At 40.4% G+C, this 10,834-nt stretch overlaps 1 protein-coding gene across 1 annotated transcript; it reads left to right on the top strand.

The window, feature by feature from the left end:
* The first annotated feature begins 820 nt into the window (after window positions 1-820).
* LOC117490922 (60S ribosomal protein L5) lies at window positions 821-5,971 on the top strand. The gene is made up of 8 exons (XM_034140698.1): window positions 821-926; window positions 1,426-1,495; window positions 1,574-1,689; window positions 2,372-2,506; window positions 3,117-3,319; window positions 4,724-4,901; window positions 5,568-5,656; window positions 5,811-5,971. The coding sequence occupies exons 1-8, from the start codon at window positions 924-926 to the stop codon at window positions 5,908-5,910; spliced, it is 894 nt and encodes a 297-aa protein (XP_033996589.1). The 5' UTR covers window positions 821-923; the 3' UTR covers window positions 5,911-5,971.
* Window positions 5,972-10,834: the final 4,863 nt, after the last annotated feature.

Genomic DNA, 10,834 nt, shown 5'->3' with positions numbered 1-10,834 from the left:
AAACAGAAAAAAAAAAAATCATTTAAACATGGCGTTAAAATGGTAATGTGCCTAAAATGCGAGACCTTGACCAGCAATGTTGGAATGTAACTAAGTAGGCGACATTTACCAATGTACTACAATGTAGTACAAGTATATGTACTTACTTGAGTGTGGCTTTTTGGGGCAGCTGTTGCTCAGGAGGTAAAGTGGTCATCAATCAGTTTTCTTTTCTTTTATTTCTTTTTTTTCTATCTTTAATATATATTTGTTATGCATGCTACTCAGGTAACATTAAGCTGTCTTTGGCTCTTTTCTGCTGTAACAATGTACATTTCCCCTCTGTGGGACTAATAAAGGTATTTTGATTCTGAGCGTTCAATTACCAGCCCTCCTAATCAACATGCTGAAGTGTCCTTGGGCAAACCCTCAATTGCTCAAGATTGCTTGGCCCTCCCGAGCAGGTGGAACGGCATGGCAGTCTCTGCCTATGTGTAAACATGTGTGATTGGGTGAACGTATAGGCCTATGCCCTTAGGTGTCATGACACTTTACATATCTTCTGAACTACAATTTGAGAAGGCTGTCTTTTACTTGTTATTCAATACATTTGTTTGGCAGCTGTATTACTGCTTAAAAATGGGTATTTGTACAATTTGTCCAATGACCTCAGCACACTTCTGGTTCTCAACATGTAAACATTTTATCTGCCTTCGATGGCGTCATGGGCAGTTATCACCAGAGCTTTCATTAGTGTAATGGCCGCTCCAGCTCGCTAGGGGCAGAGTTGTAAATCCTGTGCAGCATGGCGTCTCTACGGCTCATCCTGTGACACGCTATTTACGGAGCATGCGCACGCTCCTCTTCCTTTTTCCAGTGCAGTGGAGTCAAGCCCCAGTCACTGGCTCCGGGCTCCTTCATAAGGAGACAAAAAGACTGCAAAAATGGTTTGTAATTCGTCCCAATATGTGTCTTCATGCATACCTAAGACATACATTATGTGCTGTGTGGTGTCAGATATTTTGAAACATGCTTCTGGTGTTCAGATGAAGATAGATTAAGTCATGCTAACGCTCACCCGGGTCTGCTTAAACGTGGCCTAATGGCTTCCCTCACAAGCTCACTGCTTCCTTTTCCCTGTATTCTACTTTCCTGTCTTATTTTCCCATGTTGTGACCAGTTAGACCCTTAAGTTTAAACCCCCTGTATTTCCATTTTATACAGCTAACTATTTTCCCTTTGCTTATCGCGAACTATGCTTTTTGTGCTAACAGCTCGTTCATTTTCATTGGCCAAGCTAGCTAATGTTAGCCGGGTCTAACGGAACCCAAATGACAGTGACAGCCAGCTACTGTGGACAAAGTAATATACTAAACTGACGTAAAGTTAGCTGTTGTGACTGCTTGGTTAGTCCCTGATACTAAATCAATGCATGTCTTCTTGCAGGGTTTTGTAAAAGTGGTGAAAAACAAGTCCTACTTCAAGAGGTACCAGGTCAAATTCAGGAGGAGGAGAGGTAAGACTCCATATGACAGTTACATTTCCCCCCACTAATGTTGGGTATTATATGCTAATGTGTATGTTTTACTTACAGAGGGAAAGACCGACTTCTTTGCCCGCAAGCGCCTGGTTGTACAAGATAAGAACAAGTACAACACCCCCAAGTACAGGTTGATTGTCCGTTTCTCTAACAGGGACATCTGCTGCCAGGTGAGCACATGCTGAGATCACCCAGTTTTTATTTTCAAAGCAACAGGGCTATGTTTGTAGATGGGTACATGCTTGTATTGACTGCAATACTCCAATACCTATAGTTCTATGAAAGACAATGCTAATAGCTTTTCACTTAAACGTGAGAGAAACATGCATTGTCGAATCAATAAGGCTTTTTATAAAATGCTATTTGGATGTTTGAATGCTGCAACATTACATGAGTTACAATTATAGTATGGCCTAATCTAAGATCTATGGACATAACCCGAAAGTTATGTGTTGACTTAATGCAATATTTATAAACATGGCTATCAGTTTTCTACTCTATGATCCGTTGTGTTTACAAAAGGATGTCATCAACCTGTAGTGAGACTAGTGTGGTTTCCCTTACAATTTTAGGACTCAAGCATTGTGTGGACATTTTCTTTGACAGAGCTCAAGAGATCATGTTTTTTGTTCATGTTCCAATGTCTGAAATGAAGGGTTAAAAATGCAGTTCTCTTTGACAAGTTATACTTGCATCATACGATCATCAGTGGTGTAAAATAGGGAAGAAATCACCCAACAAAGGTTATATAGAACATCCCCTGTGTTCTGTAGAACAATGGTCGTCAAGACTTTTGCAATCCACATGTTCAAGTGTGCCCTAAATTCATGTTTACTTGTGATTGTGTTGCAGATCGCCTATGCAAAGATTGAGGGTGACACGATCGTCTGTGCTGCCTACTCACACGAGCTCACAAAATACGGCATTGCCGTGGGTCTGACGAACTACGCAGCATCCTACTGCACTGGTCTGCTGCTGGCCCGCCGAGTAAGTATTAACATGTTATACGTGCTGGTTCTCTGCATCATAGTCACCTCCAAATGTTGTAGGGAGACTTAGCCAGATGAGCTCTTAGAGGGAATTCAGTCATAGTGGTGCTGTGATGATGTATTTTTGTAGGCCGACCCGGAAGTTGGCATCACAATCCCAATATTAACATTACTTTGTGATTTATTGTAGTGTTCATGAAATCGCCAGGAAAGCTAATGTTGGACTATGAACAAACCACATCACAGACGCAAGGCTGCACATCCTCTAAACCAAACTAAACGCTGTCTCGTGTCGCTGTGAGGACGTTTAGTAGTCTATTCAGTTACTTGTTGGCAGCCACATGGAAGCCACATTCACCTGTGGGGTATTTACTGACATATTTGATGTCGTAGTACAAAAAGTCAAAATCACTTCAGCTTGTCTTAACCACAGACCTTATTCCTGGCTTCGAACCAAAAACACATTTTTGTCTTAAGAACTTATTCCTCCACCACTCTTTATTAAATCTAATAATTGGCACCAGGAAGAGAAGATGTGTTTTGATTAGTACATAAATGGAAGTTGTCTGCTGAACCAGATGTTCATCTTGACTGATTTCTGTCCTCAGCTTCTGCACAAGTTTGGCCTGGATAAGGTGTATGAAGGCCAGGTGGAGGTGACAGGCGATGAGTTCAACGTGGAGAGCATCGATGGTCAGCCAAGCGCGTTCACCTGCTACCTGGACGCTGGGCTCGCAAGAACCACTACAGGCAACAAAGTGTTCGGTGCCGTGAAGGGGGCCGTGGATGGAGGTCTGTCCATCCCCCACAGGTAACTTCCTGTCACATGATTGTTTTGCTTGGCAATGTGGAATGAGGTTTTGTTCCTGAATGAGATTTGTTTTATTTGATGGAGATATGCTGGCTTTATAGATCATTAATATAATTCTGACATGTTTTCAGACTGATTTTTCACTATGGTTGGTTTTCCCCATGCCTACGAACTGCTTAAACTCAGATTTTTACATGTAATGTATTAATTTAAAAAAAGTCAGAGGAGCTTGAATGCAGTTTCCCCAATCAGACACACCGCAATGGGGTCAAAACTAGTGATTTCAGAAGACTAGGAGAACAGGCATCGCTCTTAGGGATGGGGATAGTGAAGACGTTGACAATGGAAAGTATTTGCACAGTGAATGTTTGATCTGGGATGCAGTTGGATGAAATGTTTAAATTAAAAGTGACTTGTTGTGTAGAGGCCTTCAGTTCCATCAGGCCACACATCCTGTCAGTTCTTCTAGCAGAGGCAAATGCAAGACTTTATCTGAGATTTTAAAAACACTTCACTTATGTTTGCAAAATCTGTTGTAACCTATTGGACAGTTTACAATGAAATGTCATGTTGACATTCTGATTAGTTTACTGACGGTAAAGACATTCAAAGTGTAAATCTAAAGAGCGAAAATACTCTATGATTTCTCTCAGGTGTTAAAGTAAACTGAATAGCAGTTAAAATAACTATATAGGAGGGTCAGTTTCCTGTTTAAACACTGTTTCATGCCATCTGTACAGACTATAGTATGCCTCTCTGGATCAGCTTGTGGGTTTTTGGTTTACACTCGCAGATTAGTTTAAATGCGGTCGATACTGTTTGTTTGCATTCATAAGTTGAAAATGGCACGTGGCAGTTTGACAGCCTGTTATAATGAAAAGGGTGTGATATGTCAGAATACACATTTAGATGGCGTTTTCATGTCCGGCCATACTAACATGTTACATTGTTTACGGCTCAATGCGTTGCTCGCATTTGCGATTGAATGCATTTTAGTCAAATCCCATTTTAGGAATACTGTTACAGTAAAAACAGCACTTCACCAATGCACAACATCTCAGTAAAACTGTTGCGTTTAAAAATCGGTACAGTGGAACTGCAGTTATCAGTCCGAATAACGCCAAACATAGCACTACTTTTCCACTGTTTGCTGTTTTTGAAAAACGATACGGTATATTACAACATTGTAATATTGTATTGATATGATCTTACACTTAGTTTTGATGATTCACAAGTAAGAAATTATGACCTATACGAGCCATAAAGCAGTGATGCGTTCATTGTGCGTTGACTTATGTCATGATATTAAGTCCGGAGGTTCTAATTGGATGTCTTGTAATTTGTCATGTAAACCTTAAGTTGATTTAGCTGGGCTTTAACTTTTTTTGTTGTTTTTCTCTCCAGCACCAAGCGTTTCCCTGGTTACGACACAGAGAGCAAGGAGTTCAACGCTGAGGTTCACCGCAAGCACATCATGGGCGTCAACGTGTCCGAGTACATGAGCTACCTGATGGAGGAAGACGAGGACGCCTACAAGAAGCAGTTCTCCCGCTTCATCAAGAACGGAGTCGCCCCTGATATGGTAAGTCCTTTTCATGCACTGTTATTAAACTGCCTGTCCACAATGTACTTATTCAGCAGGTAGGGGGTGTTATTGAGTTGGGAGAAATGTGATGTGAGGGGGTGTTATTGTGTGAACTTATTATCTCATGGTTGAAGAGCTATTTATCATTAGTGGCAGATTTCACATGGGCATTAGTCATTCCTCATAAGAAAGATCTGAGTCATGGCACAGGAATTTCAGCCTTTGACTCGGCAAAATAAGCAACAAATCCTTATGAATTTAGTACGGTCAATGCCACTCTTTATTTCATATATTTTGGACATTTAAACTAGCTTTCAATTCAGCCATTGAACCTCTTACTGAAGAGTGACTCCACTGAGGTGGCTTCTTCCTACATTTTGCAATAGAATATACATTCTGATAAACGGGAATCAGAATGACAGCCGAAAGATATCCTCAAATTAAAAAGTTGTGGACTTGTTGGTGTATAAATCCACCAATCACAATACATGTCTTATTATTCAATAAACAGACATTTGCAAAAAACATATTTTCATATACATTGAGATTAAATATTTGGGTTTACAGAATTTGTGTGAAAGGTTTAAGAAAGCTAGTATGTGTAAAGAATGAATTCTGAGCAGTAAACACTTGGACAAGCATTTGACTGGAAATGTCTTTCAGATCGAGGAAATGTACAAAAAGGCTCAAGCTTCCATTCGTGAAAACCCAGTCCACGAAAAGAAGCCCGTCAAGGATGTCAAGAAGAAGAGGTGAGAAATGCTGACTATTTTGAGAAACCCTGTTAAAATGTGGATGAAATATTCACATGTGCCAAGTGTTGGCTATTTGAAACTTTTAAGACACCTGGAAAACACAAACACTTGGAACAGCCTGTAAATGCTAATGGTGCCTCTGTTATGACAGGTGGAATCGTGCCAAGCTCTCCCTGGCCCAGAGGAAAGACCGTGTCGCCCAGAAGAAGGCCAGCTTCCTCCGCGCTCAGGAACAGGAGGATCCAGAATGAGGAGTCACTCTGCTCCGTTCCACACATCAAGATTTGTTCTAATAAATCTATTGAAAAAGAATCCAACCCTCTGGTGTCCTTTCTGTAAACTACAGCAGTGTCTGGGGCTTCTTGATGCCCTTTAAAGGGAAATCTTTACAATAGTGTTGTTTAACCACTCAACAATATGGTTTATAGACTGATTAGCTTGCTATAAAAGCACATAAAGGATTCATAAATGAATGCAACTAAACTTGGCATCCAATTCCAACCAACAGGTTAAGAGTGAAAATGTCATTTTAACTTTAGTGTTACTTGCATGAATCGAACATTGGGTGACAGTCTTTTCAAATCTTATACCAGGGTGTCCGCGGGGTCTTAAAAAGTATTACAAGTTGATAAATCAACAGGGATGCAAACTTGTCACCTTTCGGCGAAATTCGCCGTTTTGAATCCAAAATAGGTCATTTGTGTGATTCATGTAGATCTGCAATAAAAATATTTTTTGGGTATGGGTCTGGGACCCGGAGTAATCTGCGGCCGCGAGCTGTTATGTGCCATCACGCATGGTGTTCTTTTTTTATATATTATAATGAAGCGCGAACTGTGTGCTCGAGTCTTCCTGCCTGTCGGCTCTGCTCATGGATGTATAATAAGGCTCTGCTGCTCCGGGATGAGGGTCTAGCTTCAGCAGCTACATTACCTACGGGTGCGTTCGTTAATATTAACTGTGCGGTCCGGAGTCACTGTGGCACAGACTGGACCGCTGGTGAACAGCTGTTAGAACGAGCCGTTCAGGTGTTCAGATCAGAGCTCCCTGTCGGAGCGGCAGAGCGTGATGTGCACTGAAAAGTGTTCCTGTCGCAATATTATCGTTGAGCTAGCTAACTAGCATACATTGTCACTATCTGCTAACGTTAGCTTTAGCCTTCGTTTTCAAATAGTTTTTTTCATAGGCTATAAACGGAGGTGGTATAAGTATATATCTTGTACTTGAGTAAAAGTAGAAGCACTCGGATCTTGTACTAGAGTAAAAGTAGAAGTACTCAGATCTTGTACTAGAGTAGAAGTAGGCCTACTCAGATCTTGTACTTGAGTAAAAGTAGAAGTACTCAGGTCTTGTACTTGAGTAGAAGTACTCAGGTCTTGTACTTTAGAAGTAGAAGTCCTGCATTCAAAATGTTCCTCAAGTAAAAGTAGAAAAGTATTATCAAAATATAGTTAAAGTAGCGACAGTAAAAGTAGTCATTGTGCAGATTGGTCCATTTCAGAATAATATATATGATATATTTTATAATGATTGATCATTAAAGTGTTCTCAAAGCTGGTAAAGGTGCAGCTAGTTTGAATGACTTTGTATACTGCAGGGTAGCTTGTGAATTTACTCCAGGTGGAACTAAAGTCTGATTTAACACTTGATTATATTTCACATCATTCATCCACATCTGTAAAGTAACTAAAGCTATTAAATACATGTAGTGGAGTAGAAGTACACCATTTACCTCTGAACTGTAGTGGAGTAGAAGAACAAAGTAGCAACACATTGAAATACTTAAATAAAGTACAAGTATCTCAAAATTGTACCCAAGTATAGTACTTGTTGAGTTTATGAACTTAGTTACTTTACACCACTGGCTATACAGATAGAAAGACTAAGCCTTGCACAGAGGCATGAAAATACATTTTTCAAAATGCTCAACAGTGCTGCCAAAATTATAAACTGACTGCTACACAATTCAAATAAATGCTTTTATACATTTCTATTAGATGTGACTCTTTGGCGTTTCTGTTATTATTAACTGCTTTAGTAGTTCTGACTGCTAAAATCCTCTGTTATTCTATTAGATGTGACTCTTTGGCGTTTCTGTTATTAACTGCTTTAGTTGTTCTGACTGCTAAAATCCTCTGTTATTCCTCATTTTAAAGCCGATATTCCGTGGGGTCGGGGGGCTCGGATCCTTGTCACCTTTTTCATACCTGATGAGTTTGCATCCCTGATCAATTTAGCGAATATTAAGGCTATTAAAAAGTATTAAACAGCATTTTCCAAGGTATTAAGAATGTCCACAGCAACGACAACATGAAACACCCTTGAATTTACTGCGACGACATGTCGGGAAATGCTGCTTCTTTTAAGTTTCGTTGCCTTGCTCAGCTCTGGGGGGGGGGAGGAGGAGAGTGTATTAGGGCGCCACTGATGGGGATCAAAGCTGTCCGGTCCCACATGCTAAGTGCTAGCCAGAAAGTCGCGTTTAATATTCCCGATGGTCACTCCGTGCCTCCCCTGACTGCACGTTGCTGACACACACCGCTCCAGTGCAGACTCTCTGCACGGAGGAGCCACGGAGCAGCAGCGGAGTCCGGGCGATGCTGCCCCTCCAAGGAAGAGACACACGTTCATTAAGCCACAGATCTTATTTCGAGCTATTTTCTAAAATCCTATGGAGAAACCTCATTGCTTTTTTGCAGCTTACTTCCTGGTTTTAGGACGCGTCACTGCAGCTCTCTCGTCTCCTCTTCACACACTACACTTTTCGCGGCACACGTACTTACAGCCAATCAGCTCTGAATGATGTGAGATGACGTATGGTGGGGATGGCAGCTCTGTGCCCCTATGGTCTTTTTTTTTGCCACACACATTACATTGAAAAATACTCTGAGCATGCGCAGTGTAGTTTTTACAGTCACTGTTCACTTTGACAGTGAGAGGGTGGGGCATGATCAGGTTTTGTCCCACATGGCTCAAAACGGCACTGTAGACACTAATTAGAAGAACACAGACTAAAACAGCAATGTACAGACGAATCAGATGATTAAACATGACCTTAAAATATATTTTATATTTTTTTTAATTTCTTTTTTTGCATCTCTTTACATTTTTTGTAATCATTATGTGTAATACTTTCTGCTGACACTAGGTGGGGCTGTGCCCCACCTGCCCCTAATGACCAGTCGCCACTGCCTATATGGCTGAAGCTCACCAAAGTTTAATATATTTCATAGTTCAAAGTTTTGTCAATTGTTTTGTTTATTGGTCAAATACTGGTTTCTAATGGTTTCTGAGGAGTTTTACTGGAATGAAAGAGCACAAAGTGTGTCTACAGAAGCAAAAAAGCAGCATACTGCATTAAACCTGACCTTGACAGAGAGGTTGAAGTTCATGTGGAGAGGAGGCTTCAGTAGTCTGTCTGTTTTATCTCTTGGGAACAATGCCTAAATCAAATACTTTCTAATGGTTTCTTTTTCTAATAAACCTTGCATTGGGTTGGTCACACAATTCATTCTCTTGTGCTTTGTTCTATCTGAATTATGAGAAGGAGTTATCCCAAACTGTTAAGTTGTGCTATCTTACAATCAATCCTGTAAAGTAAATGTGAGGTAAAGTGTGTTGCCAATGTAACCGGTTAGAACTCAAAGTTGCGATGAGGTCTTAAAATGTATGGAAAGGGTCTTAAAAGGTATTATATTATATATATATTATATATTTGACTCAGTTCGAAGTAGTTACACGAGGAACTCTTCTTTGTTCATCTTTAGTTGTGTTGTTCTCACTGTTCTGTATATCGCCAATAAATCAATCGCACTTGTGACGGAGAAGGGGGGGGGGGCGGGGTCGGTGTGTAGCAGGCTGCAGCAGGCAGCAGCAGTCTGCACTCTGCGCAGCCTGCGCTGCTGGCTAGGGGTGGGCGGATCGATCCCAAAATATCGATACTTCTGATATTACGTTACGTTTCAAAATATCGATACTAGAGCCAATAGGATCGATACTTTTATACTTTTTTCCCCTTCTCCTCTACTCGTCAATTTCATCAAAAACGATGTGCAGACGAACACAAGTAGGCCTATATACGCTCTTTTCTTCTCTCTCCACTGCTGTCCTCCTCTCCAGAGGCTCGCGCACGCGCAGCGCGCTCCCTGCCTGAACGCCGATTATCAAGCTGACTGACAGCAGCCAGCAGGGCAGGACAGCAGCAGCCAGCGAGTGCGACACACGCGCATGATGGCTGAGAGAAAGAGGAGCGTTGTGTGGAGCTATTTCACAACTGTCAATGAAAACTTAGTGAACTTTGATGTGTGCAAGAAGGCAGTTCGCTACTGTGGCCACTTTGTATTGTTGTTTTTCATGTTTGCACTTTAAATTTGCAAAAGTAAAACGTTTATTTGTCTATAAAAACTGTCCTGTCTTTAATCATGAAAATGAATTCAGATTTAGTCTATTTATGATGCATTCAGCTCAAAAATCATGTCATGCAGCTCTCCCCTACATGAAAGTACATAAGAAGCTTTTCATTTAAAAATGTATCGGTATCGGTATCGGTATCGGCGATACTGGCCCTGAAATACTTGGTATCGGATCGAATCCAGATTTTGTGGTATCGCCCACCCCTACTGCTGGCTTCCTCCAAATTTACAGTAAAACAAACTGGTGGTGTGACCAATGGCCATTTACAATTATTAATACTATTACTATTATTAGCATTAGTCTATATTTTAGTTGAAACTAAGCCAGGAAAAAAAAGAAAAACATAAATAATAATAAAAAAATATATAAATAAAATCGAATTTTAAAAATAATTTTCGATTATGGAGACTGTAACGAATATTCGAAAAATCGCTGGCATCCCTAATACGTACTGTGTATTATATATAACATGTAAACATTTTTGTACAGTAGGATACCACTTTGAACATTTAATCTCATAATTTTTCTCTTTTTTTTAATCTGGGTTGGAATAAAATTGTAGAGTTTAGATTTGAATGTAGTCTCCTTTGGGCATCCATAGTTTAATGATTGTCAATTAAATAGTTTCTTCAACCGACATAACTTTTAGAACTTGGATAAGCACGTGCAAAGACAAGTGGAATAACAGTTTAAAGTGCTCTCAAACTGAAAGACTGCACTGCAAAGAGGTTAAGCAAGATCTCACTATCCAGGTGTTGCATT

This window comes from Trematomus bernacchii, unplaced genomic scaffold (assembly GCF_902827165.1).
Source record: "Trematomus bernacchii unplaced genomic scaffold, fTreBer1.1, whole genome shotgun sequence".
Taxonomy (NCBI): Eukaryota; Metazoa; Chordata; class Actinopteri; order Perciformes; family Nototheniidae; genus Trematomus; species Trematomus bernacchii.
This window is presented reverse-complemented; position numbering and strand designations above follow the sequence as displayed.